This window comes from Apteryx mantelli, chromosome 26 (genome assembly GCF_036417845.1).
Source record: "Apteryx mantelli isolate bAptMan1 chromosome 26, bAptMan1.hap1, whole genome shotgun sequence".
Lineage (NCBI taxonomy): Eukaryota > Metazoa > Chordata > Aves > Apterygiformes > Apterygidae > Apteryx > Apteryx mantelli.
In genome coordinates, this window is record NC_090003.1 from 2,156,439 (window position 1) to 2,179,285 (window position 22,847).

At 39.5% G+C, this 22,847-nt stretch overlaps 1 protein-coding gene across 1 annotated transcript in view; it reads left to right on the top strand.

The window, feature by feature from the left end:
• Positions 1-11,287: 11,287 nt before the first annotated feature.
• The window catches only part of MMEL1 (membrane metalloendopeptidase like 1), a 30,355-nt gene continuing 18,795 nt past the window's right edge, over positions 11,288-22,847 (top strand). Inside the window, exons 1-7 of the mRNA XM_013944185.2 lie at positions 11,288-11,337; positions 11,475-11,638; positions 19,724-19,783; positions 20,623-20,784; positions 21,163-21,243; positions 21,737-21,832; positions 22,455-22,573. Coding sequence (XP_013799639.2) covers positions 11,288-11,337; positions 11,475-11,638; positions 19,724-19,783; positions 20,623-20,784; positions 21,163-21,243; positions 21,737-21,832; positions 22,455-22,573 — 732 coding nt within the window. The remainder of the gene's footprint in view (positions 11,338-11,474; positions 11,639-19,723; positions 19,784-20,622; positions 20,785-21,162; positions 21,244-21,736; positions 21,833-22,454; positions 22,574-22,847) is intronic.

The window sequence follows — 22,847 nt, forward strand, 5'->3', positions numbered from 1 at the left end:
ATTCTCAAGTTGATTGCATTGTTATTATTTTTATTATATTGCATACAAGTAGCAATGCACATAAGAGCTTACTAATGAAGTCTCCAATGCTACAAATACTGGACCACTCACATTTCTAAGACTCTCATACTATAGGCATGACAATAGGATTGGGGCCAAATAAAAAATGCAGCAGAAAAATAAAGACATGGACAAGTTGGGACAGAGAGAAGGAATGAGCAATAAATACTATGGACACTTTTTAAAATTCACTTTTTTTTTTTTTTTTGTAAATCCACTAAGTCCTATGTTGTCTCCAAGAATGGACTAAGAACTCCTATAGAGTAAAGGAAAGAAACTCGATGTTGTCGACTTATCCAGGAGAAGGTTAAGAAATAACTTAATAATTATCTCTAGGAAGCAGAAAGGCAAAGGAAATTTTAGACAATATAGGGGCCTCTTCAAAAAAAATCAGACAAAACTAGATAAGGCAGCTAGAAGTGAAGTTAAATAAACTCGTCCTAGAAATATGATGCACGCTTCCAGTAGAGACCTGGAAGCACTTACCTAAACATGGCATGGTTTCCTCATGTCAGCTCTGGAGGTCTTTTTCTAAGCTCAAGCAGAGGTTATGGATTTGATGGAGTGATCAGCTTGAAGTTTTCTGCTCTGTCCTGCAAGATGCCAGGCAAAACATAATAGCTTCTCTGGCATCAATGTTTATTAATCTAATCTAATCTTGACTTTGGTTCTCTCTGTGATTTGTTTCATCTGTAAAGTGGGGATAATACTCTATTTTGGAGGCTTGTCAGTATCTCTTAGTTCTGAGTGCAAAGTGCTTTGAAGATGATATGTTATTGCAAAAGAGCTATGGATTCTCATCAAACTCATTCCCCAATCAGCAATGCTGGTGGGGGTCCCCACTTTGTTCTGTGACTGATATTGCACCTCCACTTGTTTATCTGAACAACTCTATCTTGCACAAGTAAAGTCAGAGCCTCAGTGCACAGTGGGAACAATGAAGTGTCCTGGGCACCCCACAGTATGCAGCATCTTCTGTAAACCAGACCCTTCGTATAAGAAATAAGATGCTTCAAGGGGAATTTTACAGAATATCAAATAAAATTATTTTTCATAAGAACAAACAAGATAGCAAAGCAGAATGTCAGCTCTGCAAAATGGGCGAACATTTTTCCCACTGGTACAGATCCTGTGTTTATTTTGTTGATAATGACAAGGGCTGAGAAACATTTAGGTACCTTCTTATTAGGCACGAGAGTGCCTAGGTTTTAGCCTCAAAGTCCTCGCTGTGAATTGGAATCTGCATGCCAGTTAGAAATCCTATACTGTATGCAGCACTGGTTATTTCAGAGAGTGGGCCATATGCCAACCAAATAGTACTTAAGAGGAAACTCTACCACAGCGATGCATCTAGAATCCAGATCCTTTTCTGGACTGTCAGTGTCTGCATTGTTGGGCAGGCAGACACCTCTCTCCATCTGGCTTCCATAGCCAGGGTACATTCCTGATGCCTGGCACCTCCAGCAGTTCCTGTGAAAGAACTGACCAGATATCTCTATCTTCTTTTATCCTGCAGCTTCCGATACTGCCGCAACCACCTTCCACAAAACCACCATAATGAACCAACTGTTCATTCAGGTTGTGAGTTCAATACATCTTCAGCCTGAATGATGCAAACCTTCCAGCGTCCACAACCATGTCCTAATCATCAGTGGGCATGCAGGAAGGAGGTAAGGTAGGGGTGAAAAGGGGAAGTTTGCTACAAGTTAAGCGTAGGTATAAGCATTTTGATAAATCAGTACTTCACACCATGGACAGTCTTGCTGAGACTAAATGTAATGATTTATTGAGAAAGATCTTAAGAGTTTGGTCATCTGTGTTTAATTAAATGGCATGCATATGTTGTTTAGATGCATATGGCTATGATTATATACTCTAACTTTTTTAACTGGTCTGAATGTCTTTCCTTTCTAAAAGGAAATACCTTCTTTCATAAGAAAGCCATAAACTGTACATTTCATGGATCATACCACTGAAATTTCTCATATAAGTATGTGTCCTGTAGATGAAAAAAACTTAAATTAAAATGTCTTATATTCACTTTGTTTGTAATCCATCTTCCCATATGGCAATATAATGCAAAAACTATACTTTATGTCATGCACATATATTTTGAGAATGTTCTATCCTTATGAATATAATTGAAGTATTCAGCACTGTACTGAAATTAAATGTATGGAAAATGAGATGTTGCCTTCCAGAAGTCTTCTTGGTAAAGGCACTTGAAAATCTCTTGGGAAAGAATTAAAGCATGTCATTGTTAAACTCAACTTTCTTAAGAATGAATTGCTGTAATAGGAGAGACATCTCTGAATGCTAAAAGGCTAGGAAATCATCTTGTCCCATTAAGAGCAGCACTAGTCGTGCCTGTTGCACAATCTTTTTTCCAGTCTAGATATAAAATCAGCTGATTTCAAATGTGTTGGAAAGGGTTAAAACTCCTTTCTTATGCTCCCTGATAAGTCTCCAAGCAGAGCATTTAATTCATTGGACATTCTAAGCCCTCTGTGTGTGAGTGAATGTACGAGGGAAAGAGAGAGGGAGATGTAGGCACAGTACTTTGCAAAACCATTTCTTGGGGAAAGCGTGTTAAAGAGAACAGTACTGATAATAATAACCATTTGTTTCCCACTGCCAGAAAATGTAAACATTCCAATTACATGCCAGAAACTACACAGGCCACCTGTCTTCTGCAGCTGAAAATCATTCTCCACAAGACAGAGGTAAGACAAATTCTCATTTTCACCTGCTTCTCTGTGCAGAGTGCATGCATTTAGAAATTCACGGCAGAAATCATTGCATACCTTTTACACTTCCTACCACTAACATCTGATATTTGTTATTCTCATGATGTTCAAAGATCATTATCTCTACAGAGAGGTTAAGGAAGGGTTTTGAAACAGCATCTGAACTTTGAGGTTTTCTAATCTGTTTTAGAAGTGCATCTACTGCGGATTATTTACACTATACACATCTGGTAGCCAACCAGCAGAAAATATTTGAGTATTGATTTTTTTTATATGCTAGTTGACGGTCATAGATTACATTGACTTTCAAAGACAAACCCATTATTTTGAGCAGTGAGTTATGATCTGTAGTCTGCATCCCCCTTACAATGAAGCAATGAGCAGCATCCAGCCATTGTCCTGGGGTCATTCATTGTATTATGGCTGATTTCCTGGGGGCTATGCTGTTTTTTTTAATGTTACCCTATAGGTTCAGACTGTCTTCTGTATTTAACAGTGCTTTCTACCTCTTTAGTCAGATACAAGTGCATGTAGACTCATTTCTACTATAATGTCTTAAATACTGCTTGCGCTCTTCAGAAAGCAAATGCATAGACTGAGGAGACCATGGGGTTAATAAGGACATTTACCAACATTTTACAGATTTGGAATGTTGCATACCGTTTTGGTTACTAAGTGATATTAGTGATGTGGATAGCAAGTCTGTCAGTTTTAGACATACATTTTACCTCTTGGTGTAGGTGAGCTTTCCTACTTACATTAATTTATATACACAGAAGTAATATATATAGTTTGGCATTTGTGTAACTTGAAAATTGAAATTAGATCACAACAGAAATTAGCTGTCTTTCCAGACTTGGATCTTTATTGTCCTAAAGGCAGATATGTAAGTAAGAAAAGAATTTTTAAGCAGTTTTTTGGAAAAGTTTCCCAGATGCTCTCCCTACCCCTGCCTCACACGCAGAAACATTGGAGGTGGTAATTTCTAATCTGCACTAAAGAAGAAATGCAAAATGTTTCACATACAAGTGATTTCAGATCTGTTCTTGCACTTCTGCCTGGATGGGGATAGAGACTGTTGCTGGACTGTACATGGTGAATAAAACTGAGTGGAAGGAAAAAATGAAGAGTTCACATGTTAAAAAAAACCTCATTCTTAATTGACCCCTCTGTTCTGAGTGCATAATGTTTGATATCCATCAGTAACAGAATCCAAAGCAGTACAAGCAGAGATAAAGTGAAATACAAAGCTGCAATGCAAGGTGACATAACCATGTGCTTTGCATATTAACACATTCATTTACATTCTTTATTGTGCCACCACTAGAATTAAGGTGTCACCTTAAAAATCTCCTAAGTTAAATTGAACGCAAGATCCCATATTACTGTGTTTTTCTCTATTGAAAGAGCTCAGAAAGAAATAAGAAAGCAAAAACACAAAGGAAAATAGAGGGAAAAAAAGTAAGAAATTCTGGGAAAAGTACTTGTCTTCCGTTGTTTTCTCATCTAGGGATGACTTTTCAAAACAAGCTGCTTTTGCTGTTTCTATCAGAGAAAGAAAAAATATCTTTCCACATAGTAATCTTGTTGAATTAGTATTGGAAGAAAAATGTCCATCCAACAAACATTACAGAATTTTTGTTTGCTAGATTCTGCAGTATGCTTCTTTTTGCATGTGTGTCAGAGCAATCTCTATGTGTGGTGTTTGTATATGTATATACAGTAAAGAGTTGGGAAATGAAGCAGCAAGAACAGAAGCTTTCCAGATAATCAGTTATTTCTAAAGCCAGAGTCAAGACATGTGATTAACAACTACTAAAGCAACACCTTTTCTGCAAGCTTTGTGCTGAATTTTCAGACGTGTTATTGTATGATGATGTGCAGGGGGTTTTCTAGTCCTTTCTTGGAAGCTGCGTCTTATTTTGCCTATTTGACAATAGTGCTGCTGTGTCAAAACAGAGATAGCGCTTCATGTTTCGATGCACCAGCAACAGCCAGACCAGAGTGTTTGTCCATTGCAGGAGAATAAATGCATAAAGAAGTTACACATCACAGCCACATTACACTCCACTAGAAGTTGCACTGAATTCTTGTAGTCCCTGGTGGAATGGGACTTTGTGTGAAGAATAGTGATGAATTACTTGCCTGATTTAAGAACAGTGAACTTTGATTTAAGAACAGTGAACTTTTGCCAATTTGCCTTGCCACCTGACTTATTTCCACCAACCAACCCTCCAGTCAGGAGTTATGTGACAGTGCCAGAATGACTAATTCCAAGTACTTAAGCAGTATAGGTCAGCCCCTACCCCATATCACACAGCAAATCAGCATTCATGTCTGGATTCTGACTTTACAAGAGTATGGGCTATTTGGATGCAGGGTTTGGGGATAAATTCTCCTCGGATCAGGAATGAACTTGCTGTCTCTTCCCACATTCCCTGAGTGTGGCTGTCATCTGTGTTCAAGCTAGAATAGATATTAGTGAGATCAGGTTGGATGCTTTATATCCTTCACGAGGTAAATTTGCTCATCAACACTAACAAGCCAGAAAAGGAAGAAGAATACTCTTTCCACTGCCATTAGTTACAAGTAGTTCACACCAAAGGGAAGTCTTTGAGGAACTCCAGAAGTTAGTAGTTGCTTAATGCTGAAGTGACTGCAGAGAATAAAGCCAGACTGCATCATAATGCCAAAAGCTTTTCAGTGATTCTGCAGTCCCACGGGAGGCTTGGCCAGGGTTGTTTTGACATATCCACATATTAATAGATACTAGCCAAGGATATGAGTTACATTGCAAGTAGTTGCCAAAGCCAGCCCACTAGAGCCCCTCAAAATTCTCTGCGTTACCGTCCTTGTACAGGAATGATGACATGAGAGTCTGCATGCCCATATCACTCTAAAGGCTTCAGATGTCTGCCTAAGAAATCAAGATTTATATGTGACCTTTTGCATGTATTCAGAGCAAAGAACAAAACCCTGGCATCCAGAGGTATGTGATTTTCTCTCATCTCTTAGTATGGATCTGTTTATAAGGGGATAAAAAGTGTAGCAGATAGAGATGGAAAGCTGGTTTCCAAGGTAACAATACTTAAACCACATCATACTGAAGATGATGTCCACACCACATCCTGTTTGTTTCTGATTGCTTTAGGAATTTGAGCTGTTTAAACATTTGGGTGTAGCTGTCTAACACCTGCAGGAGAACCCCCAGAGCACTAACTGGTGAATAGTGACCACACTGGCCATGCAGCCCCTGATTTCTTAGAGTATGCAGAGAGTAACAACCATTAGATCATCTATTCAGGTGACTCAGACCACACAGTTACATCAGTACTGAACACAATATATTTTCTTAGAGTAACCTGAATGAGTTGTTGGGAGACTAACATGCAGAAGGCCACGCTGAGGACACTGGGGAGAGACTGTGCAGAACCCCAGGAGTGGCAGAAAACTAAATAGGTGATACATGCTCATGTAATGCTGGTTCATGGTTCATGGTGTACACATCACTGACCATAAAGCAAACATACTCACTGGAGGAAAAAGCCGTATGCATAACCCTCCACAGTTTTATCTTTAGAAAAAAAATCCTTCTAAACCAAGAGCTGAAGGTCAATTTGACATGGTAGGCAAATAAGACACAGCAACCAAACTTCTGAGAAAGATGGTTGTAGTATACATGAATACAATTTTCCTCCCAGTGCAGTGTCCCAGCTATAGCCACAGTTATTCCAGATTCTCCAAGGGAAATCTAAAAGCAGAAATATTTCACAGCCCTGAATCAAGTAGTCTCCCAAGTGAGTGAGGTAACAGTTAGACTATTTGTTGTTCTGGGCTGGAGCTCTCTGACCATAAGTTCCCCCCAGACTTGAGAAATTTTCCCAACAAGAACAGCATTGTGTAAGAATTCCAGACTAGCTCCCCTCTTTCTCTACCAGAACTGCAATAGTTCTGTGTGGTTTGGGATATCTTATATCTGAGGAAGCATCTCTTTAGTAAATAATTGTGTTTGGGGTCTTAACATTGACAGTAAAAGCAGTTGTAGGAAGCAGTTGTCCAGATTGGTGACTCAAGCCCCACCCTCTCAGGTTCCTAGTGTGAAATCTATGATTTGAGGCTTTTTAAAAAATGCAGCCTTGTTGTTGAAAGCTCTTTATAAATCCAAATTCATCATCTACCAATTTACAGAGGAACCTCCTTTAGTTACAAAAAAAGCAAAAGGGGGAAAAACATTTCAAAGTAACTCAATGCAAACAGCAAATGTCTCATTGTTTCATATGCTTTGTGTCTAAATTGCTTCTGGGGAAAAAAACACACATTTTCACACCAGCTCTTTCTCAGTTTCTGGAAAAGGAAATCCCCAGATTGGTTCTCCCCTTCACTTAAATAGTGATTACACTTTTTAAACTCATTTGTAAAATAAGGGTCTAATGGATTATGAACTAGACTAGCAGATGAAAGACCAGCATGTGAACATTTTCCCAAGCAGTGACTTCCTTTGTAACTTTTACAAGTCACAACACTTTCCTGTGCCTCAGTTTTCCCATCAGGATATAACAGAACTGAATTTTTTAGTCATTTCTGGTTGAAAAGCACTTCAGAATGGAAGAGGTTTATGAATAATTTAGTAGTCTGTGAACCTAAAAAAATACTGCCACCTTGCATCATCAGGTGTCCTTTGCCATAATGGCTACAAGGTGATACTGACACTGTGTCAGAGACCAAAATAAGTTCTCCCTCTTAGAAGCAATGAACCAAACAGGGACCTCAGTGCACTGGTGGAGAACTGTTGAAATGACAGATTACTCTATTTTAGTGGCCACACAAAGTTGCAAGACAATCAGAATTAATGATTTTGCAAATACCTCCTTTACAGTGGCTGATGCTTCTCTTCATACAGAAGAAAAGCACTGTCTTTCTTTGACTTTCTCACAGCACAGCAATTTAAACACTTGCTATTGTATTTCCCATCAGGAAGAGAAACATCTAATAAAAACAAGATAATGCAGTCTTAAATCAAAATCCCTCATACTGTCTAGTATTGCTATGTCTGTGTCTATCAACTTGTATTTTATAGCTTATGTCTCCCCCCTACAAACTTTAGCACAAATTGAAAGTGTATAATGTCCTGACCAATAAAGCAAACAATGACAAGATCCTTTCATACCAATAAAAGACCTTTTAAAAGTATTCAAGTCTTCCCACGCTCAGTATGTCTACATTAAGGTCATAATTCTGCTCTCACATACTCACAGTTCCCTTGACTGACTTTAATAGTAGCTCTGCTTGCCTCTCCTTAGGGGAGAATTTGCCTATAGTTGTATCAAGCAGAAAAAAAATATTTCCTCCTGAGTTAAAAGGTACAAAAGGATTCTCTTCAGGATTTTCCATGTCAAATTTTCCCAGTGTGTTTCATCAGTCAAACTGCTTAGTGGATTATTTCACTAATACCTTAAAAACAACTGTCAGTCACAGCTTTTTTAGGTCCAGCACATTTTATTTCATTATCTGCTTTCTGTATATTCTGTATAATTTAAGCGTCTGAAAGCACGCACTGATTGGGTGGATGTTCATTAGCTGCTACAAATGCTACTAAGCCTATAGACCTTTCTAGTTGTATTAACAGCCTGTATTGGCTCAGCCAATACTGCTAAGTACAGTCCTACAGCTTCCAATTGACTTGGTTATATTTGCCTGGAAAAGACAATGTAAATATACCTAAGACACTTGAAGCATATGCTGAATTTGCCAGTCAGTCCAGATTTGAAGCTTAAGAAGATAAAAGCAGCTATTCCCAATGGAGTGTAGTATCAATAGTCAGGTACCTCCTTTACTTCTCTGCAATAACCGCAGACTTTTTTAGATGATTGCTCTGAGTGGTCCACTGCTATTGCTTACCCAGGTACTGACCTACTGTAGAAAAAAATGTTAAAAAATAATCTAAAATAGGACTTGAAGGGACTTGATAAACTCACTAATCCATTTTCTCCTTTTTCCCACATTCTTTACCCCAAAACAGTCTCAGCACTACTTAAACCATTCCTCACTGATACCTGTCTGATCGCTGACAATGGAAGCATTTACACTTACAAATACTAAGCAATTTATTTCAGAGCTAAACTGTAAGAGTAAAAGAAATACAAAATGTCTGTCACCACTGACTTCCCCATCCAGAGTTCAGATGGACCTGAGATAACCTTTATTAAATGCAAGCCAATGTCATTGCTACACCCAAAGTTCCCTACATTTCCTATTGGAAATGGTACACCTTTTCCTCAGCTCTGCAAGGAAGCAAAGCCATTAGAGGTGCAGGAAAAGGTTCTTGATATGGTTCCCATTTCCTCCCCCCCCTTCAGAAGTTCTGCAGGATTTTCTTTATGATTAGGGCAATGCGTTTTGTGGGAATCTTTGAGTTTTCTGGGGACATAAGAGAGATCTATGTCCTCGGTGCCCATGTATGACCTTGATTAAGGCACTTCGGGCTGTGTTCAAATTATTTATTATAGATGCCTACTTAGGTGTTCATAATAACTCTATCTGTTGATTACATGGGGAGCTAGGGTCTGCATCCGGAGTAGTGGGCAGTCAAATCACTCCTAGCATTCTTAGCTTCAGAGACCACGTTAGTCACAATGCCTACAACAGGCATCCATAGAAAGAAGTAGGAATAAAGCTCCTAGATTCTCAGCATCTTGATTCTCCGTCTGCGAAATGGGAAAAATAATGCCCTTCAGTGTCCCACAGATGTGTTAACAAGAACAACTACATTAATCCTGTGAGATGCTTGTCTATTGCAGTATTATGGAACTTATTTAGGTAGACCTTCCTCAGAGCCAGCTACATTGCATAGTATTAATAAATCTGTTCACCAATAAGGAAGTTTCATATGCATAGGAAAATAACCTTGTGCTAGATGTGGAACTCCCTGAAAAAGATATAAGAGATCATTTAACTCAAATCAATTGTGTAACTCTGTCCTTCTAGATAACCTTCCCTTCTGTAGCTGTTTTTCACACATGGACACCCAGCATCTGCAAGCGTGGTGAGAATATAGTCTTGTACATCCACTTTTTCAGACCTTTGTCTTCTTCTGCTCTTCAGATGGAGAAATCAGAATAGCTGCCTTCACACTTGCCAGAAGCCTAAAACGTAACATGATCCTGAAAGAAAGGCAAACATGCAGAGAGGTTTTGAGGCAGAGTGCTGACTAGGAGAGGAGGTTTAGAGTCCTGGCAGAACAGACTGGTATTCATTGTTTGTTTCCTACCCCTTTCAGGGAAGCAGATCTGTGTTCTTAGTCTTGGAACATTCTGTGTGCACATTCCCAGTAAACAAGACTACCGCAAAGAAATCCCTACTCTGTCCTCAGCACTTCCTCCTGAACACACACAGAACTCAGTGTTGGTGAAGTGCTCAGGTCAAGAGAAGTATCAACCTTAAGATTTATATAGTGTTAACTTTGGCAGTGAGTTACACTATCTCAATAAAGCAGCCTACAGGGAAAAAACAACCTCCTACTACCTTCATTCCAAAGTTAATTCTGGATATGACTATAAATTAAAATAAAATAAAATCTAGGAGAAATCGCATGCCCTTTCTGCCCTCGCTTTTACTGCCCTTCACAGCTGTTACCTAATAATTTTCCAAGTAGCAGCATACAAGAGGAATTCTGTGCAACAATCCATATATCAGTGTATTTTCAAACAAGAAGCTGTTTCCATGTATTTCACCCAAAACCTGCCAGCACAGCCATAGCGAGGGGATTTCAATAGTTTTGCACCTCTCTGACTCACATTCCTTCTGTGAGCACAACAGCCAAATAATCTGGTGGCTGAGATGAAGTAGATTTCGGAAAAGCTAGAGGAAACTTAGCAGAAGCTGCAGCAGTGTAGCTTGTGCTGCTTGCAGACTCTGAGTACATAGCTCTCAATCTGCCTTGGTGATGCAACCTCTCCTCCCCCTGCTGCTCAGGAGCATTTGCTTGAAGCTAGGAATTGCACACAGCTGAGCTCAGAAGTTTGGGCATGGCTCTGAAAAGACTGAGAAGCTGGAGGTCAGAAGCTTCTGCAAACCTGGGAGCCGACACATTCTGGGAGCCTTCTGCATTCCAAACCCTTCATCTCTGCTAAGGATGTAGCAGACAGCTTGAAGACACTGACACCTCTTTTTGGATTCTACTGCTGTTAACAGAGTCCAGCAGAGCTACTCACATCCACAGAGGAAAAGAGTAAAGTTTTTTGAAACAGGAAGATACTTCTTGAAATCGGTACTGGAAGAAGGCAGTCTTTCCCCTCCTTCCCCTTTGGGGACTGGCTTTTGGGAGAAAGGAGTTGCCCAACCTGGTCATGAGACTTTACACACTTCCCAAAGAAAACTCTTGAAGTTATGACACTGCACCACAGAGAGTCCAGGATAGCGTAACCCAGAGCATCACCCCCAGTAGCACACTCTGAGTGCAGTCAATCCGGTAGGCACAGGAGATGGAGAATGAGGTTGGCAAATCTGTGGACAATCAAATGGACAAATACATGTAATAATTTGGAAGTTTTCTTTGTCTGTCTTTGCTTTTATTCCGCTTCCTTTTTCTCCCTGATTTGTCATGCATTTACCCCTATATTGATTTAGCTATGCTGTTAATGATTTCTTACCCTCCCCTCCTCATTTTAGAGTTACTATAATGGGGAAATCCGAAAGTCAAATGGATATTGTGGAAAAATCAACAAAATCTGGAAAGCAGTCCTGGAGCTTTGTGGCAATTGGTCTGGCTGTCTTGCTACTCATTATGACTTGTGCAGCGGTCGCCCTGGTGATTCTGTATGCCAGCAGCAGAGGTAAGGAACCTGCGAATAATTCTCCTCCTCCCCCTGCAAACAACATATAGGACTTTCTGCAGAGCTAAATGAAAACTACAGGAAGAAGGTGACCTCACCTATGTGAGGGACTTTGCTATCTCTGCCTTACTTAGGCTGATGCACAGAGATGATTATGTTGGATTTTATTTCATTATTAAATTGTGTGATGCAAGAGTTGGGTGTTTTAGGATTTCTATGCATTTTATTGAATTCAACACTGCTTTTACAAAGATAAAAAAAAAAATGTTGCACTAACAGGGCAAAGTGTATGTGTGTGTGTAAGGCTTGAGATTTCCGTATTTCATAGAAGCTGGATTCTAGATTTATTTTAGCCAGAAGTTATAAAGCAACAACTGCTTAGCAGATCTACATGGGAGATTGCTTATTACAATGTGAAAGCTTTTTTTTAAATGCCAGTGAGATACCTTTCTTTATATTACATTGGGCTATTTCAACTCTAGGTGACGTGTGGTTCAGTGACTTTCATGTGAATGTCTTGCCAGGAACCTGACAAGGAGGCATGTTTCTTCCAGGAGTTTCGCCTAAATATATTAACCGGAGAGCATGCTTACCCCCAAAACTAAGTTTTTCACTAGCACATCAAATGCAAAGTCCTATTTTAAAATTCTCTGAAGCAATAAACAGGATTGGTAGCAGCACCTGCCTCATGTTTGTGATTTCCATGAATGCCTCTTGGTTTCAGAGCTTTGTTGAAAAAGTGGAGAATGAAATTAATGTATTCAAATAGCAAAACTAAAGCAAGGCACTGTTTTCTCCTTACATTGTCTCTGCATCCCCTGCCTGCAGTGAACTGCTTTCTTCAGCACTTGTAAGTGCACCACCACTGCACATTTCCAAGTACCAGTTCATGAGAAAAGCTGTTTTTATTGTTTTTACTTGTGTGCTACCAGCAATTGAATGTTATCAGCATTTGTTCCAGTGCTAGAAGAAATCTTTGAGTGTTCAGATATTCATGATAATTCAGGTATTCATAATACTCAGCAGAAAGTTCCTCGTATTTATTCTATTACCCCAGGAGACAGAAGAAAAAAAAAACAAACCCAGAGCTAGGTCCTAGAGTAAGAATTCCTTTATCAAAATATTGAGTTATGCAGACTTCTGTCGCTTGGATCCATAAAGGATTTGAGAAATCTGGTCTACATCTTGCTTCTTGGATTCGGGCAAATCAAAATTCAGGCAAGTTTATTAAAATTTGACCAAATGTGGGTCTCATCCAAAATCCATGGGAAAAGTCTGTGTTCTCCCTCAAAAATAAAGCCAGTGCAAATGCTTTTTTCTTTTTTTTTTTCTAAAAGGCATATCTGAGAAAAAGCAACTCCAAAATGTAAACATTTTGCAGGCTTGTATCAGCTGCCGTTAAACTTTCCTTGGGAAATGACGGACAGACATTCCTTAGCACAATGTGAGTGCAAAATGATAGCATAACTGATAACCTGCTTGTCCTGTACAGTGTACAGCTCCTCCCAGCTGTTTTCTCATGCCTTAGATAAATGTCAACACTGGCCTAGAGTCAGTTTCTCCCTCTCCATTCATGTTTAGATATACACAGTTGAACTGCTACGACAGGAGACGCTAAGATATAGTCATACCCCAGAATAGCTGCTAGCTTTACATAATTCACAGGTAGGAGTCAGGCAGCAGGAGCTTTAGTCTACACCATCTTTTAGATGAGCATAGTACCTATATGCATATTCTGGTCTAAGAAACTGGGAAAGCAGAGCTCTTCAGTGCATCCTGTCGATGTTCCAATGCAGAACAGGAACAATTTTTGTACCTTGAAGTTTTGCCAAACACTCCACTCATTTCTGTTTTGAAGCTACATTTAGGCCCATACCCAGCGCTCAGTTGAAAGGCTGAAGTTTCTCTCAAACTTACCTAAAGAAAAGTGTTTTTTGCTCAAAGCTGGGCAGCATAAATGTAAATCCCACATAGCAACAGAAAATGCAGCTGAGCAGAATTCTTGTGACAGAACCAAGAATGTTATCTTCAGGATTTTTCTATTTCTAATTTCACTCAAATGTTAATGTTGGAAATGTGAATGGGACACTGGATTGCTTATTAAAAGCTGATTTGGCTCACAGAGTTCTCCACTCCATCTTCATGCATTCTTTATCAGAATGATACTAACCACACAGGCTCCTAAAAACTAATGCTATTTAGCTAATGGAAAATTAAGAGGATTACCCCTCCTGCCTTATGTTCTCTCTTTTTTTTTTTAATATATGAATGTATATATAGGCTCTGTGGTTCAGGGAGTATATTTTTTGTTCTGTTCGTATAATAGCTTGCAGAAGAGTGTCATGATGCACAACCTGGCCCTCTGGCTACAGCAACAATACATGTAATAGATGTCAATAATGACCATGATTTTATATATATACCCAGACAGCAAAAACACTGCAGCTCACACAGCAATGCAGTTATACAGTTCTGGAAGCAGTTCTAGAAGAAGGGGATTTTGGCCCTCCAAAGAAGTTTTCATACCCCCAAAACATGGCTAAATAAGCTAAAAGGAAGTGCAGTAACAACAGCAGAATAGTATTTGGGTGAACGTAGAAAGGAAGGCAGTCATTCATTTTTCAATCTGAATACACCACACTTTCTACTACATCTTTCCATCATCACCCACACATATATCTTGGCAGCCTTTTTACAGCTCTCTCTATTTCAAAGCATTTACAGCTCAATAAAAAGATTCACATTCCCACCTAATTGCCAGTCCTGTTTACTTGAAAGTCAGATTATTAGTTTAGTTGATTTTTTAATTCACTTTCTGGCTTCCAAGGCTGTAGAATTTCTCACAGATAGCAGATATTTTGTTTGCGCTCCACAGGTTGTCACTATTCACATCTATTATAGAGGCTGTCATAGGGCTGGAGGGCCTGCTCATGCACCTAGACCCTATCCTGTTAAGCAGTCTACAGACAAAGAACAGAAATACAACCCCTGCTTGAAGGAGCCTATACCCCTGGGGAGCATCTTGTTCTGGGAGTGGATTTCACAAAGTCACGTTATGCCCCTGGAATAAATGTGCACTGCAGAATGGGTTCACAAGAGCATGCTAACCGAAGGCAATACGTAAACTGGGCACTAGCACACTAAGAAAAGGTTGTGGCTAAGATCTGACTTGTTTCCTAGACTGATGCCTTGTCATTCTTTGGCTCTGTAAATGTTCATTACTAAGGCATCTCTTCAAAGGAGATGGAGAATTTAAAGAAGTGGCAGCCACCACAAAACTCACGTTGAAATGACATTGGGTGACAAGACTCTTTTTGGTTTTACTCGGATGTAGCTACATGAATGTAAAACCAATGGGAATGAGAGGAAACACAGAGCCTCAAAAGTGGGCAGATTTTCAAAGTCTACTGATCCTTGCCTGAAATTCTAATTCCATCTCTTTTAGCCATACTTACAGATAGACTGTAAATAATAAATCCTAAGAAAGGCTGAAGAAAAAAGAAAGCATTTGTTACCGACTCAGTTTGAAGATACTGGCATCTGGTAGAGACAGTCCTCTCAGAGAAAAAGCAGCTAAATTCGGCAGTTACATTATTTGTTGCAAACAATTCCCTGCTATAATAGCAGCAAAGGCAGTCTGCAATGTTGACAGCACTTCCGCAGATGAGAACTGTGTGAGAAGTTGATAAAGTGCTGAGAGGTGAAGCTCACACTTGACTGCTTGATGACAACTGTGGATCTAATTGTTTCAGTGTGTGCCATCCCCAGCCATCTGTAATCCTCAAAAAACACAGTGGCGAAATACTAAACACAGTGTACTTCAAAGACTTTATAGCATGATTTGTATGTGTTTTGTTGTCTGAAAAGAAACTTCACTAAGGCTGAGAAAAGCGATAAAGGACTTGTATGTTAAAAAAATGGCATTCAAAAGATGAACTGCTGAAGGGAATTACAGTGCTTACGGTGTTCGGGAAATTATTCCTGTAACCTGCTGCTGATGAGTAAATGTAATACTGTTCTATAGCTTCCTCTAAAGCCAAGTTAAGACAATGGAATTTTCTACAGTGAATCTGCTGGGGTGTGAAGCAGGTCCCAGCTGAATTCTGCCATTTCTCTGGTAAGCCCTTGGCCACTCCTTTTATTTAGCTAGATTAAAGCTTACCCTCCTTTGCCAGTTCTCAGATGGTGCTCTGTCAGGTGCTCTGTCAGATGAGGATATGGTCTTCAGGCTGCAAAGGGTTCATTGGCTCTTTTCTCCTTACAAGACTGTCTGCAGAAAAAGAGTATGGCTTTCTTGATGGAGTAAATGCAAGGTTGACAAAGCTGACCTCCTGAATTTTGTTAGCCCTGAAAGAACCTAGTACTGTACAAAGTAGTTCCAATGGTGAAATCTTTCTGGCCCATTTCTGTTCTTCTGACTTCTCTCCTTGATCACTTTAAAAAGTGTGCCCAAGGAAGGGTAGCTATGAAACAAAAGGTGGGAAAGTTGGATGATTGATTTTAAGACAGAAAAAATATTGTAAGAGGCTGGATCCTGAAATGGTGCGGCAACAGTCTGTGCTCAGAGTACATAGGCTCCATCTTGGACCACAAACCTAGACATAAAGCCCCTCCTGCATACAGGCATCTGTGGGTGAACCTCATATTTATCGAGACTTCCAAATGAGATTCCCTGGAAGGCGTTTCTCCAGTTTTTTCAGTCCGTCTTGGAGGGAGGATAAGAGAGTACTGGAGAGAAGTACAATGACAGTATGCAGTTGGCTGAGAGTTAAGGTTTGATATGAGAAGAGACAAGTTTTGATTTCCCACAAACTCTTCCACCCAAGTGTTTACTTTCTGTGCATCAGGGGAAACATGGAATTCGGAACTGAACAAATTGTACTGATTTTTCCCTGCTATAGATTGCTATCTTTATGCGTTACATTAGTGTCAAACATGAGCTCATGCCTCACTGTTATGATTTTATGCTCAGAAATTTCATATCACATCCATCTAAATCCTGCTAGATATTTGCTTTGTTTCAGCTTTTAGGTTTTACAGAACATTGTTTAACCCGTAAGTTATCCTCACCATCTCTGTACTTGCAGCACCTTTTTTCTGTGGATGTCAAAGCAGGAGTCCCTATTTATGTCATTATAGCTGAACCTCTCATCAAAATTTAACCAGCAAGAAAAACAAATATATAAAGAAGTACCTATGTTTGCACTGAAAACCAGGGGGTTGTTCTCTAGCAAAGCAGGTTGAGAATGTGAAGTTCATAGAGTAGTCCAGCCGAGACTTTCAGAGGGTGCATTTTACATTTCTGTTTCTAGTTATTTGAGGTTCAAGAGGTGCAGTGACAAAGCCTCACTCAAGTGAGCAAAGTCCCAATAAATACATTGTGAAGTAAAACAGGGCAGTGTTGGTCATATCTCATACAGAGTCAGGTTGGCTTGGTTCTTTGTCAGGAATGGTACTGAGGCATAAAAGAGATAATTGATAGAAAAACAAAGGAGCCACTTTTCAAAGTAAACTGAGCCCCTCACCAGCCATTTTTAATTATCTGTTTTTGTGGCATAGTTTCAGAGCTCTGTATGTGCAACCAAGGTTTCAAAACAGATTTGGCTTCCCTGCTTATGCAGCTCAGTTACATTTTCCCAATCACAAAGGCTTTTTGAATGAGGGCAGTTAGAATCTTGTTGACAGCACTTTGGTTCCAGAAACTGAAGTTATACATTTTCAGGGTATATTAAAGGGAGAAGCTTTGATTAAAAAAGCTTCAGATGGGTTCTGTCTGGTGCCTGAGAAATGATGGAAGAAATGCGGCATACTTGTAGTGCAGCTAACTCCTTTTTGCCCTGCCCTCTACTATTTCCCCTTTATGGAAAATTTCAGTATGGCTTTGAACTACTAGCTCCTTTTCTCCAAAAGGAGATTTTTTTCCTTGAAAAGACCCTGGGTTTCTAATTTTTTTTTTTTTGGTAATTATTACAGAGTTTAGGAAAGTTCTCCAAAAAGTGGGCTTAGTTTCATCCTGTGCAAAAATGCAAAACTTCTGTATGTGAAGCTTTGAATTATTACAGATATTTTGCTCACCCTGAGCTGAGATTGCTAGCCACTAAACCATAATAAGGCATGCCGTTATTCTAATGCAGATCTACCCTCACACAACACAACGGCTCTGAATTGAATCCTGAATGTTACATTCCCAATCACAGTGGGGGCTTTTTATGTTGTTTCCACTGAAGAGCTTCAAAGCCCTTTTTTCTTCCCTACTGTTTTTTTTCTGTCTCAATTACTGTAATCTTGTTTGCTCTTGTGTAAAACAGTTGTTTTCATTGGAAGGAATTTTTTTGAGTAACTTTTCTGCAAGCACTCTAGTGTAAGGATATTAAAAAAAAGAGTTTAAAAACATGCTAATCCTTTTGGAAGGTGGTGGTGGCAGGTTTTTTCTTTTCCAGTGTGGACAGAAGTAGTGCTCTATCTAACATAATAGAAGTAGATATTGAATTATTTCATTTTCACAGATGGGAAATGAAGACAGCAAAATTAATTGTCTTGTGCTCAGGACCAAGGCCACTTATCATGCTGGGATGCTTAGATACCTCCCATCCCTGTTCTGTAGCTAAAGACACACAAGGGAATGACATGACCAGGCATCACAAATACATTCAGTTGAGTACTCTGCCTAAAAAAATTATGCATTCATCTACCAAGGCTTCAGCATCAGTTCACAGCAGAACTCATGGCTCTGAATTCACAGCAAGACCCTCTGTATCACTGCCTTCAAACTCATAACAGTACCTTTAGTATAGAGGACCAAGTGTTAAGAGCTAGGCACTTCTCCAGTACCAGTTTCAGCTCATCACGGATGCATTAGCAGCACGTAGCCTTTTTGTGTATCTATCTTCTTTACTGGAGGAATTTCACAGGCCAAGACTGAGTGGTCAAAAAGAGAAAAGGACACCTACAAGTTACGCCTCTCAGCTTCTGCTGGAATGAGGAGACAGACCCATTTCCCTGTGTAATACAGGCACACGTATATCATTTTCAGAAGTTACAGCAAAATGCTTCTACTGAGGTTTCACTGACTGTGCTCCCTCTCAAGCTCCCTCTCACTCTACTTCTATCACTCCCTCTGTGTGGGCAGAAACTGGCAAATCATAAAGGTCTCTAGAATTCCTGAGTTTGATTGCTTTCAAACTATTGAGGAAAGTGATAAATGGGGCTGATCCTAGTTCTTAATGGAACAAAACTCCTATTTTATCAGAGAGGTTTGCTTATATCACAGCTGAAAAGGCAGATACCAGTACGATCATAGCTCTTAGCACAGTTTGTTCTACACTTAGTCAGATATGCTTTCTGGAGTGCTGAATTGCATTGGAATCACTGGAAATTGGCTTTTCTGTTCATCTCCAAGAGGAACAACACAAACTTGAACATGGATCCACAGTGTCCTAAGGGAGAGCTCCGGTACATACTATTTCACTGGCCTTAAGCATTACTGAATAGGGAACAACCTTCCTGCTGAACAGCAAAGGAGTATCCTTACAGGGCATACCTGAAATTTTGGCCATGCTGCAGGTCTGTTTTTTTCACACTTAAAAAAGTGAAAATAATTTCTTTGCTTCGGTTTGATTTTTGTGACTCAAAAACAGTATGAAATCAGTAATTCAGCTATAAGCTTTTCTGCCCTGTTTAAATCTCTCAGTTACTGTGGCTCTGAAGGTCAAGGAAAAGCTCAGATGCTCAGAGCGTCTTAGTATATTGTATAGAAGTTGACATCATACTTTCAATATGTGTCAAAGAGACTATGGAGACAGTTATCAGGAAACCAGCCTGTTCTTATCCTCCTTCCAGGAGAACTGAAACTCACTGTCAGGACTGTTGTATTACTGCTTTCACAGAAATTTTCCTCATAAATCTGAAAATAAGTAATGTCTTCACAGTTGTCACTGGATCTTTCACTGGCAGTAACATTCATTTGCTCTAAAATTAAACAGACCTATCGCTAAGGTTGGTGAATGGATATTGGTGAATGGCATTGGCAGTGATTTCTTTCCTAAACAACTAATTTTATCTGCTTTCTTATTCCTCTCCCTGCAGACACTCACTATGGCACCAGTTCAGGCAACATATGCACCACGCCTGGATGTGTTACAGCAGGTAATGATTCTTACTATGAATGATTGCTGCAGAGGTGATGTTTTACATGCTATTAGTTCTACCCCGCTTGAATAAACAATAGATCAGGCTCTAAGACTGAAGAAGTTTGTAAGGAATGAAACTTTCACTTGGGCCAGATACATATTGTTATTATTGTCTCAGGCAGCAAGTATAGCTGTCCTCTTTTCTTCTCCATTGTATACTTCCTTTGTTGCCAGGAATACCATACGTAAAGAAGTAGTACATTAAAATTTCCAGTGTGGTCAACCGTCCTCTGGCTTTAGCCTGAGCCGTAAGGATGCGGATAACCAATGTAAGTCATCCATAAAGTAGCACAAAAATCCCCTTAGACCTAGTTTTCCTCTCAAAGAGAATGCGTTGTACACATAGGGCTATTCACCTTCTCATTTTTGGCATCTAATTTGTACACTCCCATGCAACCAAGAGGGGTAAGACTGCAACACAGGTGTTCTCAATTGCCCCCTGGAAACACTGACTTCACAGCTAGGTACCTAAACTAGGAGCTCAGGCTGAGAAGGGTGCTTTGCCCCATGAACATGCTTATAAGGCACTGTTCCATGGAGAATTACTACTCTGCCATTCAGAGGCTCCCTCTGCAAGCAATATGATCCCAGTGTAAAAGTCTGATGTCAGACACTTCCCTGCATCTATAAATGGAGAACAGGATTCTTGGAGTCTTCACAATGAGAATGAGTCTTATCCAGGATGAGCAGTATATGCAAGGTGCCTTCTTGCCAAGCACCTTCTTGGCAGTTTTTGGTAATCCCAGAGGTTACTGGGCAGTCTGTGGAACTCAAATCTCTGATTTTGATATATAGCTGCTAGAATAATTCAGAATATGGACCCAACAGCTGAACCTTGCAAGGATTTCTACCAGTATGCCTGTGGGGGCTGGCTCAACCGGCACGTTATCCCGGAAACTAGCTCCAGATACAGCATTTTTGACATCCTGAGAGATGAGCTGGAGATCATCCTGAAAGGTAAGAATGAGGTTGCACTGTTTTTTCTCTATCCTTGTGTTTAGTTTCAGATGTTATCTACTGCACATTATACAGAGAAATCCTCTAGTCCTTTAATCTCTCCATCTCCTACTACACAATTTTGTGGAAACATCCTGTTCCCTCTAAAATATTAGCCAAAGGTGATTTGTACTGACTTCAGAGGGAGCAGGACAAGCTGTGTGGGTGTCCTTCTTGACACTTTTTTCTGTTGATAGCACCTTTAAAGAGCACTCCAGTTTCACAGTAATTGAAGCCTCAGATAACAAGTGTTTATCATAGCCCTGAATTCTCAGTCACTTCTATGGAAAGATCAAAGCTCTCCAGGGCAAAATCTCACTGCAACGGTTCCTTCCCCAGGTGTGTTGGAGACTTCAGATCAAGGGGACAGAGAAGCATTTCAGAAAGCTAAAATACTTTACAAGTCATGCATGAATGAGAGTGAGTCTCTTCTTGTTCCATTGGTACTCTTGTTCAATATCAAACCTACAGCTCAAGGAAAAGTCCAGTCAATATCTGTCTAACCCACATGGCCTTGCCTGGAAAGCTAATCTTCATTCAGGTGAATGAAGATGCGTTGGTACATCTATAAGGCTTAGTATGTGCATTTTGGGACACCAAAGGATGGATGTTGGTTATCTACCTCTGGTAACAATGCAAAGCCTTCTCTTCTGAATGAAAAAATGTGCCCCATTTCATTCTTTCCAAAGGCTGTCAATCTAAATCCCTACTGAAGTGAGCAGAAGTATTTTCATTGCTTTTCTGAAGACTAGTAGTCTTCAGAAGCAGACAGATGATTTTGTGGTATGCAGATTATTCTCTTATTCTCTGCTATGACAGATTCAGTTGCAGATTTAATATGTTAAGGACATTACTTATTTTTCTTCATCTTTTTCAATGAAACAAGTTACAGTATTTGTTTTTCTTCTCTCAGGTCTTATAGAGCAGCGAGATTCATTGCCCCTACTAGAGGTCTTAACGATGGTTGGAGATTGGCCAGTGGCTTCTGCAGACTGGAATAACACCAAAGGTAATGCTGTGCCCAAAAAAGTTCAGTAGTGTTTAGTCAGAATTATTTATTGCACTAACTAGGCTGATGTCATTATATTACAGCCTCGGTTTTATTTTTTTCTTGATAAACAAAAGTTCAGGGTATTGGACACATTTAGCATGCAGTGACCTGTGTAAATAAGATACTGTAAATTTAATACTCATATTAGAAGATCTCATTCATGAGCACTGGACATTTTAAGATGCTATTAGGAAAACTGAAGGATGAACATGAAAAAGGAAAAGAAAAGGAATATAACCAATATAACTATGTTCTAATACTTGCATATTAATTAGAGTTTGCAGCATCTTTGCCTAACTAGACAAAGTCATGATGATTTATACTCATATAGGCATTCATAAAGTAATCAGTAAATGATTAATATATCATTGAGATAGATAACACCTGTGAGAAGACTTGTCTAGCCATTTCTAGCCACTCTAGGAATGTTCTCTACAAATCAAATATCTTCACATGATGTTCCGTCTGGTTTTAAATGATTTCAGCAATAGACTTGCAGGCTATACAGCTTAATCAGTCCTGATATATATATTGATATACATATAGATGTATAATGTATGTTTTCTCTTTTATCTCCCAGAGCCAAATTGGAGCATGGAAGAAAAACTCTCCATAATGAACTCCAGATTTAACAAACGTGTCCTGATTGACATGTTTGTATGGAATGATGACCAGGATTCCAACAGACATATCATTTATGTAAGAAAAAAATTGCAGGGAATTATTTATGTATCCCAAAATCGTACTGGATAGTTATTTGCACTGCACACAGATTAGCTTTCCATAAATCAGTGGATATGCACAATACAGGCAAAATGTACACAACAGTTCCTACCCCAACCTGCAGATCTGTCTCAAATTCACACTGGGAGACATTTTGTGGTAGCATAATTTGTTTTGGTTTCAATTAAATGAATGGACCTTTGCTGTTTTACAACATTTAAGGGTTGTGAATTCTTGTGACTTGCAAAAT